Here is a 24,440-nt window from a genome sequence, read left to right as displayed (position 1 = left end):
CTGCCTGGCAAAAATGGGCTCCCTTCCCTCCTCCCATCCTCTTCTCCCTCCCTCCCTCCCTCCCTTCTCCTCTGCAGTAGCAGCTGTTGCTCCTGCTGCCAGCTATTCTGCATGAATTTATTTACTGGGCTCTTTTAAAACCTTCTGGACACAAACAATAAAAATTATTCATTATAATAGTTAAAGCATATGAACACAACACTGATAAATTATGGCTTTTTTTTAGTAGCTTAAAAACAAAACATCTCAGATCCAGTTCCACCCAGGCAGGCCAGTTTTACAAAGGTCCCATAGCGCCCATCTGAGTCCAGGTGCTCATCACACCTCCTGCCTGGGCCACTGCAAAAACGTCAGTGGTCTTTTTCCTTCCTTCAGCCACCCCCCCCCCCCCCGCCGCAGTCCAATCCACCCTGCACACCACTGAGGAACTACTTTGTAAAGCACTTTCTCATCAAAACACATTTTCTCAAAGACCCTCAATGGGTCCCTAAGGCTTATGGCACACAACACAATCCCTCAGCCAATTAAAGACCTTCCATCATCTGGCTCCAATTTACCTCTGCATCACAATTGCATTAGCTCGCCCAGATGGAACCCGCTCCAGGCACATTTTTTACCTTAATCTTCAAACTCCACAGAAGTTTCTTCCCAATTCAATTCCGTTTGTTCTAGACCCATGGTCGGCAAACTGTGGCTCGCGAGCCACATGCGGCTCTTTGGCCCCTTGAGTGTGGCTCTTCCACAAAATACCACGGCCTGGGCGAGTCTATTTTGAAGAAGTGGCGTTAGAAGAAGTTTAAGTTTAAAAAATTTGGCTCTCAAAAGAAATTTCAATCGTTGTACTGTTGATATTTGGCTCTGTTGACTAATGAGTTTGCCAACCACTGTTCTAGACCATTTAGCCCAGTGGATCCCAAATACAGCTGCACAGGAGAATTATCTAGGAAATTTTTATAAATTACAGACTTTTAGATACTACCCCAGACTTCCCTAATTATAATCTCCTAAGGGTGGAGCATTAGAAACTTCTATTTTAACAAGCTCCCTGGGTGATTTTTATGAAGCCAGCCCAGATCAACTGGGGCCAGTGATGGTCCAAACTCTTCATTTAAGAGATGAGAAAACCAAGTATCCAAGATCCTAGTCTGGAAAGGGCCACGAATGCTCCAGCAAAAAACTAACTAGGATTCTCAATTGTTTTCTTGCCTATTTGCCATGGAGGGAATAGAGGGTGTGTGCAATACTGTTCCATAAGTAAATAATTGAAGCTAAGCAAAATCTTCAGCAATAAGACTTGTTTAAAAGTCAAATCTGCAACTAAAAATCGTATCTCATTAAAAAATAAGTAGTCTAGTCGCTGAACTAATTGCTAAGGTGTATATAATTGATGAATTTTTAAAAATTCGTAAATGTTCATGCAACTGACCGATTAGAAAAAGAAACTCAAACTCCATTTATCACCCAAGAATCCAGGCAGATCCTAAGGCCAGGAATCACAAAGGCAGGGGCTAAATTCTACGCAAATGAGCAGACAGTCCTGCTACATCCTCTAGGGCAGTGATGGGCAACCTTTTGAGCTTGGTGTGTCAAACTTCGCCAAAAAACTGAGCATAACTCGGGTAATGTGTCACTTTGAGGAAAAAACTAACTCCAAGACTCTAGTCGCAAATGTTTCATCCTCAGGAGCAGCAAATGTTTCATCCTCGGCATGCAGCCGCATGTCATCAGAAATGGCTACGCGTATCAGTGCTGACACGTGTCATAGGTTCGCCATCACTGCTCTAGGGGGATCTCCAGCATCTTATTGGTATTCTAACTTTCATCTAACCCCCATTTCTGCTAGGTAAGGGCACACTAGAAAGCTATGTGGTCAAGCACAGGCATAGAAGATGCAACACCAATGGCCAGCATCACACTGCCCACAGCAAAACCCATCATTCCCCAATCAGTCTCAATAGGGAATCCTTAGGACTGAATTCTCTGTAAGAACTACCAAAACCCATGACCAAAGTCACCTGTAAGAGACAGAAATAGAGCTGAAGTATAAGCGCCTAAAGGGTAGGATCTATGTCTTGTTTCATTATCGTTTTCCTGGTGCCTAAGCTGAATACCAGCAAATAGCAGGCCTTCTGATCAATGTGTGCAATGAGCTAGTAATGAACCCAACACTGTTCCATGCTCCAGGGGACAAGTCAAAAATTCATCCCACAGTAACTGGAACCATGGAGCAGAGCAGTTATAGGGCACAGGCTTTGAAATCAAACCCATTTGCACTTGCTTGATGTATAACCTGGGCATGTGCTTAACCTCTATGAGCCAAAATTTCATTGTCTGAGAAAGGGTATAATCCACCTAAACTCCTACCATTATGAAGATTAAGTGAAAGATATGTCCTGCAGTGCGAAGCACAATTATATAGTATCTGTTCAATAATGGCAGCTACTATCATAGTCAGAAGTAAAAGTACAATTGGTATCATCACTCTCCATGTCCAGGAGTTCATCCACATCAATCTCCAGCTCAGGGATCTCCATTTCCTGACGCCCACCTGGCTGGCTGCGGGCCATGGGCTGGGGTTAGCTGGTGGGCTCGACTCCGCAGGACTACGTGGTGAGGGCGGCGGCGGCGGCGGGGATGCCTGGGGGCAGCTCAGGGTCAAGGAGATGCTGGGATCTGCTGGTTGACTGCTACAAACCCACTAAGGCCCTTCATCTCTGGCATGCTGGACAAGATCTGGGGCATGCAGAAGCTGAGCACACCCCAGAAGAAGTAAGGGTCCTCAACCGAGGTGAACAGTGGCTCCCACAGGACAATCGCTGCCCTCTGACCTCATAGCAAGGGTAATACCAAGCGGCCCTGCAGCCAGGCCGGGTGCCATAAGCAGGGCTCCCTGTGCCCTTCACTTAGGGGCCTCCTCCCTGCCCCTTGTATTCCATTTTGGGTGTTTTTTTTATTATTAAACTGATGGGACTTTTGGTGTTTTTATATTGACTCTGTGTCGCAGGCCCTTTAATAAAGCTAGGATATGCCTTTGGTGCAAAAAAAACACAAGTACAATTGGTTTCCCAGACATAGGATCTGCTACTGAAAGTAGCAGCCAATTCAACATAAGGGACTTTTCCCCTCTTGCCAAAAGATTAAAACCTAAACTGAGAAAATGCTGACTCCAATTTAGATTATAAGCAGATCTACTATAGCAGGTTATCCACAATCCAAATTTGTGGTACTGGATATTACTACTATCAGTATAAGAGGAAGAAATTTTCAAAAATAAAAGCCCTTTCAGATTTCATCCTGGCTGCTTCAGCACCAACATCTCAGGCAGTTTTCACTGAATGTCTCTGGTGGCCCCTACGACTGGCCAGTCCAATACTGGAGACAACCAGGGCAACAGTGACAGAGGAGCTCAGGGACAATTCTGATGGACATAAATAATCAGTAACTATAACAGGCAACTAATCCCTGGATACAGCAATGACACATTATAAGTCCTTGGGGATTCCTGGAACCACTTATTATGGACAACATCCATGAAACAGACTTACTGTTAGAACTATAGAACTATGGGCACTATATTTTGGTCTAAAAGACAAATAGTTTGACCGTGACTAGGGTTTTGTTCTTCCAGTTCCAATTTCTAGTAATAGAACAGAGAACCTCTACTCATCACGTACTCAAAGCCATATTATAATACCACTTGCAGAGCCAACAACATGGACCTCACAGAAATGGTGATCTGTGGTAGGATTCTCTTGAGACTCATGTTCCCTATTGGATAAGGCTGAAGAAAGATGCCATCTGCATGCCTCTTACCACACCAAGCAGACCCTTGCTAAAACTGGCACTCACCACCATCACAATCAAAGGCATCTGGTTATGAGGCCTTTAGAAATCCTTTTTTCTGACCCCAGATGCTAGACATATATAGGCCTTGCAACAATACCTAAAGTATATAAAAATTTCAAAGTGCTTCAAAGTCCTAGCCTCACCCAATATTTTACCACACTTATAATTTTGAACCCCCTTCCAGGTTTCATTGCTCTATATTAGTGAAGAAATGTTTGAATAATATATTTTCTAACCACTGATAGCTCATATTTAGACTATGATAGATGTTCCCTTTTGGGTTGACACAGCCCTTCCTGCATAAGCTATTTCCATCAGAAGAAGGTGGCTTTTTAAAAATCCAATTGGAAATAGATGGTTAGAGAGGGACCTATAAAATTATGTGAGAGTTAGAACCCAGCTAACATAAAATAAATTCAGTATTGATGAGGATGTGGAACTGAAATGAGAACACTGTTGATGAAGTATAAACCACTACAAACACTTTATAAAACTGTCTGGCAGGCCCTAGCTGGTTTGGCTCAGTGGATAGAGCATCGGCCTGCAGACCAAAAGGCCCCAGGTTCTATTCCGGTCAAGAGCATGTACCTTGGTTGCAGGTTCCTCCCCGGCTTGGACTCTGATCAGGGCTCCTGCAGGAGGCAACCAATCGATGTGTTTCTCTCACATCGATGTTTCTCTCGTCTTTCCCTCTCTCTTCCATTCTCTCCAAAAATCAACAGAAAAATATCCTCGGGTGAGGATTAACAAAAACAAACAAAAAATAAAAAAGGTGATTAAATGTTTTTTAAAAAACTCTCTGGCAGTATCCACTAAAGCTGAATAGATGCTTACCCTATGAGTCAGAATTTATACTCCTAGGTGTATATCCAAGAGAGATGAAAACTTGTACATGAATATTCATAGAAGCATTGTTTATAATTGCCAAAATGTGAAAACTACTCAAATGTCCACCAAAAGTAGAAAACAGTGATATATTTGCACACAATGGAATACTATACAGCAGTGATCTACAATTACACACAATATAGATGAATCACACAAACAGCATTTCAGAAAAAAAAACAGACATAAGAGTATATACTTCATGATTCCACTTACGTAAGGTAGAAAACAAGTAAAACTAATCTATGCTGTTAGAAGTCAGAATAGTGGTAACCCTAAGAATAAGGGATAGAAACGAAAATAGAATAAGAGGAACTTTCTGGGGTGCTAGTAATGTTTCTTGATTTCAGTGTTGATTACACACGTGTGTTCTGCTTGTGAAAATTTATTGAGTTGCACGTTCAATGTGTACTTTTCAATATGCAAATTATACTTCAATAAAAAGTAAAAAAATAAATCCAGTAGAGCCAATTTCCTGTAGTGTCCTTAAAGTGCCACCTAGTGGTACAAGTTAAATGTAAACAAGAGGGAAGATCATCTCTAATGACTTCAAAAATATGGCCCATTTCTAACAGCACATGCTGGGGTTGGGCTGAAACAGTGCCCTAGACGACAAGAAAACAAATAAACAAGCAAAAAAAAAAAACATAGAGCACACTGGTACCAATGAGCCAGTGATGATGCACATCTATTCCCAACTCCACCCGCAATCAGCCACAATGGGAGGATTTACAGCACAGACATCAGCCAAGGCTATAAATTGGGGCTTTTTGTTTTTTTGTGGGGGGGGGGTTTCAGAGAGATTTACCAGCACACCATTAGGTGATACCCTGCTGAGCAGAGCAGGGTCTTCAGGAGGGAGTCTGAAGGAAAAAATCCTTTATCCTGTTTCCACTGACAGCCTTATTTCCCTCTTTCTCACCTTGAAGGTGAGGCCTTAGACTGGTTTCTTCTAATAGTGCTTGAGAAACAGAGTTGGGAAGGACCACCCACAGCAAGTTTGTGAAGCTGCCAGTCAGATAAAGGGTATTTGCTCAAGGTTTTGTTTGTGGAGTCTGAAAGACAGGGCATCTTGATCAGATAAGAGTTCCTCAAGGCAAAACCACAAACTACAGACATGGGCATCGATTATAGTCCTTGAGTCAGGAGATAGTGGGTTAAAAGGCTAATGGCGAGACTGATTTGTCTTTCCATTGATTCATCTCATTTCCATTATTTTCAGAAACAGGTGGTGATGTGGATTTGGTCTACAGAGTGTAGTTTGCTGACCCCTGATATAGGCAGAGGGACAGCCTGTGAAAGGTCACAGAAGTGGGAAAGAATGTGATCCCACTAAGAAGTTAGTGGACTTATGACCACTAACTTCTGGCTATACTGAATCTGTTCTTCTGTGTTTGCTAACTAGTCCCTGCCTCTGTTTTTCTGGGCCTGGAATGATAATAATTATTAACAGCCAATTATCATTGTGGGCTGACAATATGCTAGGCACTGTTCTAGCTGCTTTAGGGATACTAACTCATTTAAGCATCACAAGAACCCTATGAGAGTAGACACTATCATTATCCCCATTTTACAGATGATGATATTGAGACACAGAGAGGCTAAGTAACTTGCCCAAAGACACACAGCCAGTAAGAGGCAGAAAGAGGATTTGAATACTGAGCCCATGTTCTTAATTACTCTGACTGCCTCATTGGGCTCGACCTCTGGTTGACCTCCGCTGTCCTTTCTCATTAACACCATAGCACATTTGAGTGCCATCCCATCCTGCCCCATTTCTGTAATCACTCCTGCCCTGATATTTAGGAGTGCTTCTTAGTTTCTGTCACAGAGTGGTTGGGGTATCAGAGAAGATAAATAAGGATTCCATTAGTTCAGGAACCTAGAAACCAGCCATCACTGACCCCCAGGGGGGAAACTGGGCTAGCTTGTTAGTTATAGCAAACATGGTATCCAGCTATTGCTTACAACCCTTGACAATAAAGCATGAGGAGATGAGTTTAATTGAGACACACAGAAAATGGCACAGTTATACATGCACACTATGAGAAACTAAGAGTGGATGGCATTAGGCATGCAAGTAAGAAAGGCTGAAGGAGCTACAGGATAGAGTATATCACAACCTTCGTGCTCCTGCAGCTCTCAGCGAAGTGTGGCCCTATGGTAAGTACATTCCATTAACACCCGATGAATTATTGCATGAACATATGGCACCTTCCAAAGGAATTATGTTAGCAAAGTAACTTTTACACAATATCATGAACACGAACAATAAGGAGGGGGGAGCCCAAGAAAGAAAACAAGCTAGCAGAGGTTCATAACATAAAATATATTCCTGACCAAGATAACATGTCAACTCAGTTGTTACAAAGAGAGAGGTTAAGAAAATAATTCTGAGATGTGGTTGTACAGCACAGCATAGTAGGAGGAGCTGGCACTCTGGGGCTAGATAGCCAGGGTCAGAATTGCAGCTTTAACGTACTTTCTGTGAGTGACCTTGGGCAAATTCCTAAAGTTCTCTGTGCCTTGGTTTGCTTCTCTTCAAAATGCGGATAGCAACAGAACCTATTGCACATGGTTGCTAGCATTAAATGAGTTAATATGTGTAAAGCACTTGGAAAAGTGATGCATATGCACTATACTTGAAGTGCTTTGTAAATTAATAAAATAAATAAGAATCACAATGCCTCTATGGCTTGTGTACTTCTAAAATCAACTTTAAAAATAATTATTTATGATGCTGAAGTTCTGTCTTTTTTTGCCAAAATAGCTTCCACAGTTTGGTCGGTACGTCACATTTGGTGTAGCAAAAAGCCAATTGTAACCTTGTTCCCCTTTAGAAGGCAGGATAAGGGTTACACTTGGCCTTTCGCTACACCAAATGTGACGCACTGACCAAAATGTGAAAGCTATTTTGATCAAGATTAATATAAGTCTGCACTGGGAAGGCACTTTGTAATAAGAATTTTAGCTTAATGTAAGGGAATACTTCATATTTAGAAAATTACTGATGGGCACAGAGACTAGTAATTCCTATTCACTTTTGCTTAGCAGATCTATAGTTAATTTTTGTGACACACAATAAATTATTTTTCTTTCTCTCTAAATGCTTATCATCAAATTCCTAGCACTTCCACAGACACCTTTCCCAGCTCTCCTTTCTCCAGAGCTGACTCTGTCACTTACTAGCTGTAAGGTTCCAAGTATCTCACTTCTGCTTTCTGAACCTCAACTTCCTCTTCCATAAAATGATATGCAATGACAGATGTGCGCGTAGGCACCAAAGTGTTAAAATTCAAAATGCTTAGACACAGCTCAGAAGCAAGATAAAGATCCCTGAGGGACCAAATCACAAAGTGTAGGCCAGGCTGACAGTTCAGAAGCAGGTAGAGGCAGCTGGGAGCTGGTACACAGCAGAATAACAGGGATTTAAATGCCCACATGAGGCGAATCCAGAGGTTCAAGTGTGTTTCACTACCTGTAAGCTGCAAAACCAAGATGGGAAAAAAAACAAGATAGAGTCTGTGAAGGCGCTCAGGGCTATCCTCTTAAGGAAAGGAAGAGGAAGCAGATATAATATTGCAGGCTGGTCTTGGGCCAAGCCACCATCTGATGCCATCTGCACGATCCTGACATCAGAACCAGATGGAAGTGCTGAACTTCAGGTGTAAGAACTGGGCTAGACTGGAGCAGGGGTGTGGGGTGTAGTTGGTAGAGACTCCACTGAACTGCTGGAAAGACAGGCACTCAGAGAACTGAGAATGAAATGTAAACTCCAATTCAAAAGAAGACTGGTAGCCCTAGCTGGTGTTGCCCAGCAGTTAGAGTGAAGGGTCGCCGGTTCGATTTCCAGTCAGGGCATGTACTGGGTTGCAGGTTTGACCCCTGGCCCCAGTTGGGGCGCACATGGGAGGCAACCAATCTATGTGTCTCTCTCATATTGATGTTTTTCTCTCTCTCCCTCCTTTCCATTTTCTCTAAAGATATCAATGGAAGAATATCCTCCAGTGAGGATTGACAAAGCAAAAAAAAAAAAAGACTGCTAAACAAATTTCCAAAAAGCATGAAGAAGAAAAAAAAAACGCTAAAACAGCCCACAAAAAAAGATGAATTTACTCCTGGCAAAAAGAAAATAGAACGCATTTAAAATAACCTTTACAAAATTATGTTTAGAATCCTTCCAAAATTAAAATTAGAGAACACATTCTAAAAAAGAGATAAGTATGTAACAGAAATTGGGAAAAGTGTAAGAAGAACAGATTAATATTTTAAATAGATTATAAAACCTAGAATCATACACAGTTATATAAAAAGAGTTATTAATTTAGGAGACAGAAATTTCATCCAGAGCCAGCCTAGAGAGATCACAACATAGAAAGATAAAAAAGCCATTTCTGGAAATAAAAGATGTGTTAACAGGCATAGAAACATAGCTAATTGGAGTTTGAGAAGAAAATAGAAGAAATAAATAGAGAATCAAAACCCGCAGAGATATTATTACTAGTAAGAATGTTCTAAAATTAAAGACATGCTTTTCCAGATGGAAAAATGCACATCAAGTGTCATCTTGGAATAAATAAGTTCAAATCTATGCCTTAGACATATCACAGTGAAATTGAAACAGAACATCAAAAATAATGATAAAGTTTTAAAAGCCACCCTAGAGAAAAGAAACTCCAAAGAAACCAAAAATAGATTGACAGTAGAATTCTCAATGGCAGCAACAATAAATGCCAGAAGAGAAGGAGGTTAATACATTCAAACTGCTGAGGGAAAATACCTTCAAACTATAATTCTATACACAGCAAAATTACCATTTAAGAGAAAAGACAGTAAGATTTTACTATCTAGAGAACATAGATTAAAAACACTACTAGTTGATATATTTCAGTAAGCTGTTTATTTGAACCTCACAATTGCTGGAACCATCCCAACTATATGATTATGCATCATTATATGTCTTATCACAAGTTCTGGAACCATGGTCTCTAAAAGTACCTCCCCACGGTCATTTTATTCTGATACAGCTGTGAATGACTATTTTTAGTCTAATTGTCATATCAGATAGCTTTTAAAAGGATATCTTTAAAAGAAAAACTGCCTAATTTCCCCATCTATTTAAACATCTACCAATTACTTAGTAGTCTACCTCCAAATGCTTAAGAGTAGACATTGACATTTAGGACTAAAACAACTGGAGACCTTCAAGGATACCTCAATTCACACACATACTACTCATATAGAATCTTCTGAAACTAGAGAATGTACTTATATAAAGATAGCTAAATTGTAAATGAATTACTTAAGTGACCCCTTTAAACTGCTAAGTAAAAGTTAGTGGAGCCCTGGTTGGTGGCTCTCGGTTGTTTGGATCATTATCCCATATACAGAAAGACTGCGGGTTTGATTCCCAGTCAGGGCACATATCTAGGTTGCAGGTTTGATCCCCAGTCAGGTTACATATGGAAGGCAACTGATAGACGTTCCTTTCTCTCTGTGTGTGTTTGTCTCTATGTCTCTTTCTCCCTTCCCTTTTCTCTAAAATCAATAAGCATGTCCTCAGGTGAGGATTTTTTTTTTAAGTTAATGGAAATTCACTGAGGAGTCAAGAACCTCAAAGACCCACTGGGAAGGGAACACTGGCCAATATCACTGAAAAAGTGAGTAAAAATCTGACCACAGCAAAAGGGCCAATCACTATGTTCCATGGATCACCCTCAGAGAGCAGAAAACCTTAGTGTCAAGGTTTACTATGCACATTTATGCAGTAAAATCAAGAAACATTTCTGCAGGTGGCTGTTACCCCTCTTTTCTAATACCTTCCATGTAATCATTTTAATGGATGTCTAATATTCTATTAGGTGGGTATAGAGCCTTAACCAGATCCTCCTTCTTAGACATTTATGTTGTATTGTTTTTTATTTTTATCAATACTACTAAAAGAAATGTCATCATAGAATTCTTCATTTCTTTTGAACTAGTTCTTGGGATAAATTCTAATGGCATTTGTTGATAGTTGGCAAACTTTAAGTGCTCCTTTAAAAAAAAGAGAGGTTTATACTTAATCTATTCTCCTCTATTCCAATGCCAGTATTTCATCACTATTTCTCACTCTCGCTTCTCCTTGAACTTATCATTACAGCCATTTCCTTTGCCTTTTGAATTTCTCATTCAGTGCCAACTGTTTGAGAATAGTAGTTTTCAAATTCCTTTAATAAATCCTTGTAAGAGGACTTGCAGAACTCTGGAGATTTAATCAACAGATGTTGGTCTAAACCACAACTGTTTCTTCATGCTACACCAACCTGAAGCTATGATTAGCTCTTTGAGTAATCTATGAAGCAATTCTACAACTAGCGAACATATAGCAAAATGTACCATCAAAGTCAGTACAGGAAAAAAATACCTTAAAACGGAACCAGTTTACTGGAGTATTCAACTTCGATAAATTCAAAACAATGTTATCCACAGTGAGAGATAAATTTATCAAAACCTGATTTTAATTTAAAATATAGCCTTGTATTTTGACCAGAGGACAACACAAGCTTAAATTCATTCTTGATCAGTCTAACAAAAGGTTTGTCAATTTTATTGATCTTTAAAAAAAAAGAAACTTTTGGTTTCAATAATTTATTTCTCCATTGTTTTTCTATTCTCTATTTCATTCATCTCTACTCTACTCTTTATTTCCTTCTTTCACCTAGCTTTGGATTTAGCAGGCTCTTCTTTTGCTAATTCTTACAATGCAAAGTTAGCTTATTGACTTTGTTCTCTTCTTTTTTTCCAGTTTTATTAAGATACTAGAGGCCCAGTGCATGAAAATCATGCACTGGGGGAGGGTCCCTCAGCCCAGCCTGCACTCTCTCGCAGTCCAGGACCCCTTGGGGAATGTCAACCTGACAGCTTAGGCCCGATCCCTGGCCGGCAGTCAGACATCCCTCTCACAGTCCAGGGCTCATGAAGTCCAGGACCCCTCACTCCTTACTGTCCACCTGCAGCCAAGGCAGGAGAGGCTCCCGCCACTGCCACTGCGCTCACCAGCCATGAGCCTGGCTTCTGGCTAAGCAGCACTCCCCCTGTGGGAGCACACTGACCACTAGGGGGCAGCTCCTGCGTGGGGCCGGGGTGGAATGTGGGGGTTGGCCAGCCTGGGAGGGACCATAGGAGGGCTCCAGGTCATGTCCGGCCTATCTCACTCAGTCCTGATTGGCCAGACCCCAGCAGCAGGCTAACCTACCAGTTGGAGAGTCTGCCCCCTGGTGGTCAGTGCATGTCATAGCGACTGGTCGACTGGTTGACTGTCTGCTCCTCTGGTGGTCAGTGCATGTCACAGCAAGCAGTTGAGTGGCCTTAGCATATCATTAGCATATTGCGCTTTGATTGGTTGAACGGCTGACCGGACAACCGGACACTTAGAATATTATGTTTTTATTATATAGGATAACTGACATATAGTTTTGTATAAGCACAAGGTGTATTGCATAATGACTTGACATACATATATTGCAAATGATCATCACAATGTTTAGTTAATATCCAATCTACTAATACACTAGTAGTTACAATAAAATATTTTTCCTTTTGATGAGAATTTTAGGAAGAATCTACTCTTCTAGCAACTTTCAAACATATCATATAGCAGTATTACCTACAGTCATCATGCTGTACATTATATACCCAGTACTTATTACTGGGAGTTTATACATTTTGACCACCTTCATCCAATTCCTCTACTCTCTGCCCCCTGCCTCAGTTTAACCACAATGTGATTGTTTTTCATGAGTTTAATTTTTTGTTTTTTTGTTTTTTAGATTCCACATATAAAAGAAGTCATACAAAGAGAAAAAAATTAAAAATAATATAATTCATACAGTATATATCTTTCTCTGACTGGCTTTTTTAACTTAGCATAATGCCTTCAAGGTACTAGATCTGTTCTTACTTAATGTTTACAGCTATAAATTTTCCTGAGTACTGCTATCACTGCATTCCATATGTTTTGTTATGTTTTGTTTTCATTCTTCTCAAGGTATTTTCTATTTCACTTTTAATTTTTTCTTTGACCCATTGCTTTTTAATATGATGTTTAATTGCCACATATCAGTGAATCTTCTGATTTTACTTCTGCTATTGATTTCTGATTTTATTTCATTGCGGTCAGACTAGATAATTGTATGATTTCAATCTTTTTAAATTTATTGAGACTTGTTTTGTGGCCTAACATATGGACTATCCTCAAGAATATTTCATGTGCACTTTAGAAAAATGTATATTCTGCTGTTCTTGGGTGGAGTGTTCTATAGATATCTATTAGGTCTAGTTGACTTATAGTTTTGTTCAAGTCCTCTATTTCCTTATTGATCTTCTGTCTAGTTGTTCTAGCCATTATTGAAAATGAGCTATTGAAGTCTCTATTACTGTAGAACTGTCTATTACTCCCTTCAATTCCATTAGGAATTGCTTCATATATTTTCAGACTATGTTGTTAGGTGTGTATAAGTTTATGTTTATCTTCTTAATGGATTGACCATTTTATCAATACATAATGTCCTGTGTCTTTTATAACAATTTTTGTCATAAAGTCTATTTTGTCTGATATTAGTATAAACCCCCAGCTTTCTTTTGGTTACTATGTATATAGAATATCTCTTTACAATCCTTTACTTTCAATCTATTTGTATCATTGGATCTAAAGTGAGCAGACAGCATATAGTTGGATATTTATTAATCCGTTCTGTTTTTGCCTTTTAACTGGAGATTTTAATCCATTTAAAATAATTACTATTAAGGAACGATTTACTTCTGCCATTTTGCTATTTATTTTCTATTTCTTATACCTGTTTTGTTTCTCAATTCCTCCATCACTGTATTCTTTGTGATTTATTTTTTTCTAGTGTACCATTTTTCTTACCTTCTCATTTTTTCTGTATGTTTTAGTTTTTTTTCCTTAGTGGTTACTCAGGGGTTACAGTTAACATCATAACTTTTTAACAATCAAATTTGAATTAATACCAATTTAGTTTCAATAATACACAAAAACTCTGCTCCTTTACAGCCCCACTGCCCCCTTATATATTATCACAAATTGCATATTTATACATGTGCTCATTAACAGATACATACCGTATTTTCCGGCGTATAAGACGACTGGGCGTATAAGATTTTCCTGGGTTAAAAAGTCGTCTTATACGCCGGAAAATACAGTAATTATTGTTTTATGTATTTCCCTTTTATATCATATATAAATACAAACCCACACTGCAACACTACTGGCTTTTATATTTACCAATGTAGCTACCTTTACCATTCTTCATTTCTTTATATGGCTTCAACGTACTGTCTAGTATCCTTTCATTTCAGCCAGGATGACTCCCTTTAGCATTTCCTATAGGGCAGGTCTACTAGTGACAACTTCCTTGAGTTTTTGCTAATCTGGAGAAGTCTCAGTCTTCAGTGACACTGTCTGTGGGGGGTGTAAGGTGCATCCCAGGCCACCTGCTGCCATAAGGTTGGGGTTAGGAGACTAGATTCCCTCTTTGGTCTCTGTTGAAGCCATCTCTGCCAGGTAGGAAAGCACCACCCCAGGCTGGTTGCCACCAGGTAAGGGGCAAGATACCAGACTCCTCAGTTGGTCTGTGCTGATGTCAGAGGGAAGGGTATCTATGGTGATTGGCTGGAGTCGGGCAGGTATTGCCAAAGATTTGTATCCAGCTTGGTTATCCATTTTCCAGTCCTTTGGCTAGACAGTAGACTTTTCTTGGGGCTTTTTTTTGGTCTGTGTCTGTTTATGGTTCCAGGTTGTAGGTTTCTATAGTGCCCAGTCCAGAACACATGGGAGACTTAAAAATTTTTTCAGGGAACTCACTGCTATGCCATTCCTAAGACCCTAGCCAGTTACTTTCCTCTTTATATCCTTCAAAGTCCTCCTTCTGTTATATTATATCCAGGGTTTTTAGTTGTACTTAGCAGGGGAGAGCAGGGAGAAATTAGACTAAGCCAGTAGTCGGCAAACTCATTAGTCAACAGAGCCAAATATCAACAGGACAACGATTGAAATTTCTTTTGAGAGCCAAATTTTTTAAACTTACACTTCTTCTAACGCCACTTCTTCAAAATAGACTCGCCCAGGCCATGGTATTTTATGGAAGAGCCACACTCAAGGGGCTAAAGAGCCGCATGTGGCTCGCGAGCCGCAGTTTGCCAACCACTGGACTAAGCCATCTTGTTCTCCAATTGTGTATGATGATGTTTCATCTATATTTGCAACAAAATTTTCTTGTACAGAAGAATAAGACACAGAATCAGAGACCATAAGCATTAGAAGGAGCCATCTAGTCTAGTTTTCTCATTTCCATTAGCTTATGGAAAGAATACTTGAAGTGATAGGATATTAATTTACAAGGACAAGGTATTTTTTAAAACACGGACTGTCAAATATTTCAGAAGTTCAGGGTCTCCAAGTGGTCATTTGAGTTTATGTGAGCCTCAATCTTTCCTTCTAAATGAAACAAAGGCAGTATTTTATAAAAAGCTGTATCTAAGCAACCTGGCTTTGAAACAGAGCAGCATGCCCAGCATATTCCTTTTGGGTGTAGTATTTGCCTTAGGGACCTTATTCTAGGCACATGACAAACTTACATGAGAGATTAGCCATCTGTGTTCATGGCTAGTCCATCACAACAGTACACACAGGACCTGTGGCACACAGTGACTAGTCCTTCCAGCAAAACCTCCCCATAGCGTTCTCTTACCCTGTGGGCATCATTCATCGCAAGAAGCCCAAGTCCCAGGCCACTGTCGTGATCTGGGTTCTTGTCCCCATGGGATCTGAGTGCAGCCCTAATCTGACCTCCCACCCTCCCCAACTCAAGAAAGCCTTCCACTGTGCACTTGAAGAACTCATGGCACAACATCAAAAAATCTATATTTTCAACATCTTCACTGAATAATCCTTCCTTCCTCTTGCCTTAAATCACTGCTTCTCAGTCTTGGCTGCATTTCAGAATCACCTGGGAGCTTCTTAAAACTCCCAGTTCCCAAGCCTCACCCCACACCAAAATTTCTGGGTATGAGACCCAGACCTCAGTAGGTTCAGTTCCCCCAGATGATTCCAGGGTGCACAACGATGAGCACCGCTGGGCTAAGTTAAGTAACACCCTGCGCTCTGTCTTAAGGGGCTGCTCTCAGACAGAGCTCTCTTGTCAGGAGGTCCTTCCTCTCCCACAGCTCTGGCAGCAACGGGACTGGAGTGAGTGGGCCACTTGCTTTTTTCACTGCCACCTCCGAACACTAGATGTCTCTTCCCCAAAATCTCGTGCTTTTCCAAACTTCAGGCAGTTCCTGGAACACATGGGGACCTCTTTGCATGCCTGTTCCTTTGCTTTTTCTCTACAGTAAATCACTGAATGCCTCAATCATCTAAAAAGAAAAGTTATCTTGTTTCTGTAAAGCTCATTTTAGCCCTGACCGGTGCTGCTCATTGTTTAGAGCAGTGGTCGGCAAACTGCGGCTCACGAGCCACATGCGGCTCTTTGGTCCCTTGAGTGTGGCTCTTCCACAAAATACCACGTGTGGGCGCGCACGTACAGTGCGATTGAAACTTCGTGGCCCATGCGCAGAAGTCGGTTTTCGGCTCTCAAAAGAAATTTCAATCGTTGTACTGTTGGTATTTGGCTCTGTTGACTAATGAGTTTGCCGACCACTGTGTTAGAACATTGGCCCCAGCACCGAAGGGTTTCAGGTTTGATCCTCAATCAACAGCATGTACCTGGATTGCAGGTTCGATCCCCGGCCCCACTTGGGGTGCATTCAGGAGGCAACCAATCAATATATCTCTCAATTCAATGTTTCTCTCTCTCTCTCTCTTCTCTCTCTCTCTCTCTCTCTCTCTCTCTCTCTCTCTCTCTCTCTCTCTCTCTCCCCCTCCCCCACTTCCTTCAACTCTCTCTAAAAATAAATGGAAAAAATTATCCCTGGGTGAGGATTAACAAAAAAAAACTTTTAAAAATAAAACTCATTTCATTCTTCACCTCAGCCCTTCCATGAAACCCTCTTCTGTCTCTCTAAGCTTCAAAGTATTGATAAAGTGTTTCCTTCATAATGCTTTCTTCTTATAGTGCTACTTTAGTATTCATCAGACTGCTGGTGAGGAGCACCTGCCATTATAAGGTGAGCCATTAGTGATATAAATAGGAAAATTCTGAGCACATTAGTCTACAGGGAGCCCAGATTCATCAAATGTGGTGCTAATATAAAATTGAACAGATTATGCTTTGTATCAAAAAAATCTTTTCTTTAGTAAAGATAATTACATTGACGCTGCAGCTCTATTACAATTGCCATAAGAAATTTGGCATGAGATCAACACTATTAAAGGGAGTTAGCTCCTGAAGTACTAACTAGGCCCTTAGCAGAGAACTGACCTACAGGACAAGCACCAGTTCTGTAGATGGCATTTCATTTAGTTTCTATGCACACAGTGAGCTAATAAGCTTAACTAACTCTCATTTTAACACTGCTCCCTATGAAAGAGTTAACTTTAATCACCTTTTAGTCATTTATGCTATGAATCAGTCTCCTTAAAAAAAAAAAAAAGGAGTGTGTCACCTCTTCTGAGCTGAGCCAAAATACCATGCCCTGGTCTCTAGCCTGTCCACAGGAAAATGTGGGACACCAACCATTTGATTGTTCACACAGTCACTGCGTCCTTCTTGATCTTACCTACAGTATGAAAAATAAAAAGATCTGTTTCTCTGAATTTATTCCTTTTCCTAACTCCAGGGCCCCATTTGTATAACTTAATCCAGATGTTCATATCACAGTGGTGCTTAGTGTAAGTAGAGGCCAGCTAAACTGTGTTTTATGCTGAAAACCTATACTCATCTCTCTCACTTAATAACAGTAGAGATATACTTTTGGTATATGTAGAAATGATCTAAATATACCTTTGTGTACACAGCTGCAAACATATAAACTCTTTTTTTTTAATCCTCACCCGAGGATATTTTCCCACTGATTTTAGAGAAAGTGGAAGAGAGAGGGAAGACAGAAATAGTGATGTGAGAGGAACGCATTGATTGGTTGCCTCCTGCATGCACCCCAACCAAGGCCCGGGGCTGGGGAGGAGCCTGCAACTGAGGTATGTTCCCTTGACCAGAACTGAACCTGGACCCTTAGGTCCGCAAGCCAAGGGTCATCCACTGAGCTAAACCGGCTAGGGCCAAACTCTTTTCTCTTATATACTTAAAACCTGGAAGTACATCACTGATGGGTCACATAGTTTATAAAAGTGTTTCTAGGAAATAAAACATTTTCTTATTTATTACAACTTAGTTTTGCCCATTTAGCAAGTAAAATAACATGAAAATTTTAAAGCCAAATATAATTCAAAAACATTTCTCTTAATCTCTTCTCAGAACTACTAATAAATATAATGATTTTAATTATACCAGGCTTCCTGGTTTCTCCCCTAGGTACTACAGTTTAAGCCACATAAAAGAAATATCTGTAGTTAAGTACAGGGTGGGGCAAAAGTAGGTTTACAGTTGTGAGTATGCAAAATGCAGTTTATTAGTGTACTAGAGGCCCGGTGCACGACATTCGTGCACTGGGGGAGGAGGGTTCTCTCAGCCTGGCCTGTGCCTCTTGCAGTCCAGGACCCCTCGGGGGATGTCCAACTGCTGGCTTAGGGAGAGCGGGCCTAAGCCGGCAGTCGGACACCCCGCAAGGGGTCCTTAGCACTGCCTCAGAGGCGGGAGAGGCTCCCACCACCGCCGCTGTTCTCACCAACTGTGAGCTAGGCTTCTGGCTGAGCAGTGCTCCCCCTGTGGGAGCACACTGACCACCAGGGGGCAGCTCCTGCATTGAGCATCTGCCCCCTGGTGGTCAGTGTGCATCATAGCGACCTTTCGGCCATTTGGTTGATTTGCATATTAGCCTTTTATTATATAGGATTATTATTTATTAATTATTGTGTTTTTTCCATGTGAACAATTGCAAACCTACTTTTCCTCCACTCTGCATATATATTTTTCCCAAAGTCAGGAAGATTGTCCAAGGAACATTCAAAAATATTCAACAGCACAGAAGAATTTAGAGTGTTTAGTGGTAGAAACAACCTCATAAGAGAGTAAGCAAGAAGGAATAGGAAAGGGAGGAAGGAAACACAACAAACTGAAAGCATAACAATTTTTAAAATCCCAAGCTAATGTGCAGTAAACTTTCTTTTTCATTTTCTAGAAAAAAAAAACTATTGGCAAAAGATATAAAAATTTAGCTTTAATCACATAATATAGAGATGAGGTGACAGATGAAAGGGGTTTGGAAATGTTCTTACCAATACCTTAAGGCTGGTGTATAATAATGTTTCCTAACCACTAAGCCCTCCGGATATGAATAGGTATTTTAAAAATAAAGAGATGAATGGTCACACAAGCTAGGAAATTGCCAGCTTTAACAAAATTGACCAGGTTTCTTTATTGTAGGACTTCAAAGCCTTTCACGGGCTCATATGCACTGGGAATCTCCCAGAGCCGGCACAGAGGCAACAGCCTGCAATTGTGTCTTACCACAGGGCCCTAGTAATGTCTCCCAGAGACCTTTTTATCACAAGTAGTTTGGGGAACACAAAAACACACAAGTGGTTAGGTGAGTTTTTCCTGGACCAATATTCAGACTAAAGACAATCGTGTGTTTATTACCCAGGGCCTCCTCCTTTGAATATGCGTGCCCCACTTACAGTGAAGGAAAGATGGAGGGTGGGGGGGGGGCCTTCCTGCCTGCATTCTTACACACCTGTTTCTGTAGTCTAAGATCTCCATAGTTAGGCAGCTGAGTTGAAGGCTTGTGCTGAGTGCTGGGCTCACTGTTTGCATTGTGATGGGAAATGGAGCAGACAAGGCAGCAGTCTCATACATTAACAGTGACTTGAGAAGTCCCAGCTCCTGTCAGACCCTGGGTCACTAAGCCCCAAAGCAAGCAGGAAGCCCACCTCCAGAAGCTCAGATGAGGACTGCTGATAGCAGAAGCACAAGGAGAAGTAACTATTGGCTCTTGCACAGCAGGAGAAAGATAAGGAGGTTGGTCACAAAAGCCCTTTCAGACAGGCCTTCCATTCATTCATCCAGGTGACTCCCAAGCCCCAGTTTGAAGGCAGCAGCTGGCAGAATGCCCACTAATTTTGCTGTGACAAAGTCCAGGTTTGCTGTTGGTGCAAATCCAGAGCCTCATCTCATCTAGGTCCTCCTTAGGGGGATGTGGTGAAAGCCTCAATTGCCAGTGTTATGGATCACTGTCTTCCTGTATACAGAGACATTCTGACTCCAATGATGGGGAGGGGGGGGAGGGACCTGCAGGAGATGGGCCTCAGTTTGGGAGCTGCCTCTACTATTTACTAGCTATGTCACCTTGGGTGACTTGCTTAATCCCTGTATGCTTCAATTTCCTCATCTGTAAAAACAAAAAGGATAATATTAGTACCGATGCCATAGAATTTTTGTGAAGATGAAAGAATGCATTGAAAGCACTCTGCTTAATGCCTGGTCTATTGTAAATGCTCAATATACAGAGTCAATAATTAAACGAGCAGAAATTATAACCAGAAAAATGCTTAGGGTGGAACTAAAGCTTGGCATTAGATATATAGCAGAGACTCGATAAATACTTATTGACAGATTATCCAACAACATCTCTTAAATCCATTGCTGGAGTATTGGAAACGAGGTTCTTACTTGTTTATATGTGGTAAGGAAGAACAGGGCTTTTATTCCACTTCAAACTGAAGCAGGAAATCAATACCTCACGGTATTTACATCTCAAGTTTGAGTGGATGCCAAAAACCATCTAATTCTCTAAAAGGACAAGCAAATGTTAAGTGGTTTCAGTGACTCAGCAAGTCCTGAGATGCCCCATATGGAAAGGTATGCTCTGAACTACCCAGAGCAATACGTTAGAAACTGGGAGTACTTACTGAGAAATTGCCCAACATTTTCTGCCAAAAGTCAGAGAAGGTCTTTAAAGCTAGAAAGTTTCTTAAGCAGAAATTAATGAAAAGAAGGATCTGTCGCACCCTTTACCACACTCCACAGATTTGTTGCTTGGTTCTCATTTTCAACTCTACAAAGAATAGTGATGAATAAGGCCAGAGTAGCACATGTAAATAAGGTAGAATAAATTCATAGGTGAAAGAGCTTTTGGTGACATGTTTTCCCAATTCCTGCTGTTTCAGCTTATTTTTCCAAGAGAAAAGACTATCCTAAAGAAAGCACTGCGGGCCCAAACCACAGCACTAACCCCAGGTTAATAAGCATTTCTTTTTAGTTTGTTCAGAATTAGCACAGCTCCTAAAATACATATGAAACTATAGGCACCAAGAGTGCATACGCTATACAGAAAAACCATGTCCCCCACCTCAATTAGAGAGATGCCCCATTTACTACTCCCTGTCTGTATGAAAACCACATTCAACCTTTCTACAGCCAAGACTGAACTAGTATACATTTGCTTGGCTGCTTATTGAGAAAACTTTTCCTTTTCCACATGAGGTTAGGGGACTAGCTAGATAAGAAGAAATTCAACCATTCTCAGATCTTGGGAACCTGACTGGCCAGTTGTGTGGCGATCCATCCCCCCAAAGGAAGCACAGTGGTAGGACAGCTGTTCTCTACCACCCAACAGCTTATAGAAATCAACATCTGTCTCCTACCTGTGATGGACAAGGTCTTGGAGGGAGCGCAGGTGGTGGAGGCAACAATCCTGACTTAGTAGCTGAAAAGAAAAACATATACTGTTAAAGACCACCAAAAACAAAATAAACCACAACTTCTGATTGTTAACTAGGAATAACATGTTTTGTTACTTTTTCTTTTTGTTAATCTTCACCCAATGATATTTTTTCCACTGATATTTTTTAAGAGAGAGTGTGAGGAGGGGGAGAGACAGGGAAACATCAACATCGATGTGAGAGATACACATTAATAGTATGTCTCCCGCATGTACCCCAACTGGGGCTAAGGGATTGAGCCTGCAACTAAGGCCCTTGATCAGAATCAAACCTGAAACCCTTCAATCTGTGGGCCAACGCTCTAACCACTAAGCAAGACAGGCTAAGGCAGGAATAGTATTTAACATATTTAGTATTTAACAACTTTAGTATTTAACAACTTTAACAAGTTGTTAAAGGCCATCTAAAGGCTTAATTTAAAAAAAAAAGAGTACATGCTTTTTCTAATCCCTTTTTTTCATTTTTATCCCACCCAATATTCAAGTATTTATATAGGCTGTTGTGATTAAGAAAGTGTATAATGGTAAGAAAAAACATCCTTTGATAAAAAAAAAAATTGGAATTCAGCACAGGAAAGACAGTCGATCGCTCATTATTCTGCTGTTAATTTTTTTAGTTTCAAATAATCTAGATCCTTTGTTCTCCCTAGCTTTGGGCTATTACACTGTTCATTGGCTCAGTGAATAGGCTGCAGAAACTAAGAAAGCCAGGATCCCAAGGCAACAATAGTGCCCTGTGAGTGAGTGGGTCTGGTAGCAGTAGGGGAAGCTGAAGTGATGGACTAAAATGATATTTAGGAGTTCTTCAAAGATCACAATTTCCTTTTTGCTCCCTAATCCTTATTATCATGGATAATTAAATCTGTTTCTAAAATAACCTGGTCCCATCTGAAGGGAATCTTTTGAAAGAAACTTTCAGTCTAATTTTTTTATTTTGTGAGATATAGAGGAAATTTTGGTTAAGCCAAAAACATTTTAATTATAACTTAATGAAAATAAACATCTGCTATTGAATTATAAATAAAGCTCATAATCACACAAAAATAAGTTTATTATTACACACTGGCAAGTTAAACCACATTCTTTACAGACTCCTTAGAAAAGCACAGCATGCTCTATATAACTATATATAGTTTATTTGCAAATCTGTAATATGTGTGCTAATATTTAGACAATTTTCTGTGCCTTAAAAATAAATCATAGCAATGTGCCAGGAACATAGTTTTTGCAAATCACTCTTGATTTGTCCTAGCTAGATCAGACAAGGTAGAAGATGGAGTTTGAGGCTTTCCACCAAGGTAACTCGGTAATTTTATAGAGATTTTCATTCTAAGCCAGTGCATAAATATTGTACAACCATGTGGCCCCATCAATGATTTCTCTCAATCTGTCTTTCATTACAATTTATGAAATAATCAGTGGGTCAAAACTCCAAAGTTGATGAGACCTTGTACAGCCTTCAATAACAAAGCACGCAGCAACAGAGAATGACAAAAGCCTCAGGAATTATACATCTCAGGGCCCCTACTCTATAGGTACTCATGGACTGGGCCTTTAAATTACCAGCTACTTTAAAAACAAAATGAAAACACAAAAAATCTATATGCGCTTTTAAGGGAAAAGCCTTGCACCAGCATTAATGTGTTTGTTAAAACAACCCTTTATTAACAAAAGAAGACTAAGAAATATGCCATTTAATTAAACTGATTTTTGCTTCCAGCCAGGATGGCCAGGTGAAGGCATGAGGGCCATACTGAAAACAGGAAGATTAGTTACATATGTACTCTGGAGGCTGAGTCTCTTCCAGCCCTCTTCCTCTATGCTCCCAGACTATTACATCCAAAGAGTGGGAGACTGTGCTCCAGGTAATTGGACCAGTCAACAAGGAAGATCTAGACACAAACATAAGGAAATATCCAACAAGATGGCCAAATGTGGGGCACGGCTACAGTGTTTGGACAGGTCCAAGCCTTGGACTGACGAGAGGGCACAGTCCTCTCATGGGCACGTGCAAGTCCCAGCTTGGAGGGCAGAGCCCTCCCAGCACAGTGATAGCCAACAGCTGTAGTTGTGAGCTTGAACCTATGGTCCGAACACATGGCCCCATGTGCCTAAGTGATACAGGCTGCAAGGAAACAGAGCTTGATCAGGTGCATGTAGTTGAGGAGGATCGAAACCCACAAGAATGTTGTAAACATCTTGACCACGCCCTTACTTTGCCTCGTGGCATCTGGCTACAAAATAAAGATACGGCTTGTAGTCCGTGGCGCTGTCTCTCTATCAGGGAAGCAGCATCTTTCCGAGACCCAGCTTTCCTTCTCTTGTCTGTCTTTTCTAAGCCTTTCAGCCGCCCCCACTCAGGGTCACTGAACCTGGCTGAGCTGGCGCAGCACATAAGGCACTCTGGGGCTGAGTATGCCATGGCCGTGCAGCTCCCCACAGCCAAACAAGATCATTCTACCATGAAGCCCACAGATGGCAAGTCCCATCCATTTATTCTTTTACTCCAGTCAGCTTTTAACCCCTATTCTTAAATATAAACAGATAATGTATCACCAGATATCTGCAGAAAATTTTCTAATCTAAGAGCAATCTATAATAATAAAAGAATAATATGCTAATTAGACCGGACAGCTGAACGACCTTCCGGACGTCCTTCTGGATGAAGCCGTGGTAGCAGGGGCCGAGGCAGAGGTGGTTAGGGGTGATCAGGCAGGCAGGCGAGCAGTTAGGGGCAATCAGGCAGGCAGGCAGAGATGGTTAGGGGTGGTCAGGCAGATAGGCGAGTGGTTAGGGGTGATCAGACAGGCAGGCGAGTGGTTAGGGGTGATCAGGCAGGCAGGCAAAGGCAGTTAGAGGTGATCAGGCAGGTAGGCAAGTGGTTAGGGGCAATCAGGCAGGCAGGCAGGCCAGCGGTTAGGAGCCAGCGG

The 24,440-nt window shown here is 40.9% G+C and overlaps 1 protein-coding gene across 1 annotated transcript in view; it reads right to left on the bottom strand.

Annotated features, from left to right (window-relative positions):
• REPS2 (RALBP1 associated Eps domain containing 2) overlaps positions 1-24,440 on the bottom strand; it is a 184,297-nt gene that overhangs the window by 16,822 nt on the left and 143,035 nt on the right. Inside the window, exons 14-15 of the mRNA XM_054715568.1 lie at positions 21,434-21,495; positions 19,525-19,617 (exon numbers count right to left, since the gene is read on the bottom strand). Coding sequence (XP_054571543.1) covers positions 19,525-19,617; positions 21,434-21,495 — 155 coding nt within the window. The remainder of the gene's footprint in view (positions 1-19,524; positions 19,618-21,433; positions 21,496-24,440) is intronic.

This window comes from Eptesicus fuscus, chromosome 1 (assembly GCF_027574615.1).
Source record: "Eptesicus fuscus isolate TK198812 chromosome 1, DD_ASM_mEF_20220401, whole genome shotgun sequence".
NCBI lineage: Eukaryota > Metazoa > Chordata > Mammalia > Chiroptera > Vespertilionidae > Eptesicus > Eptesicus fuscus.
Note: the sequence above shows the minus strand (reverse complement) of the source record. Positions and strands in the feature narration are given on the sequence as shown.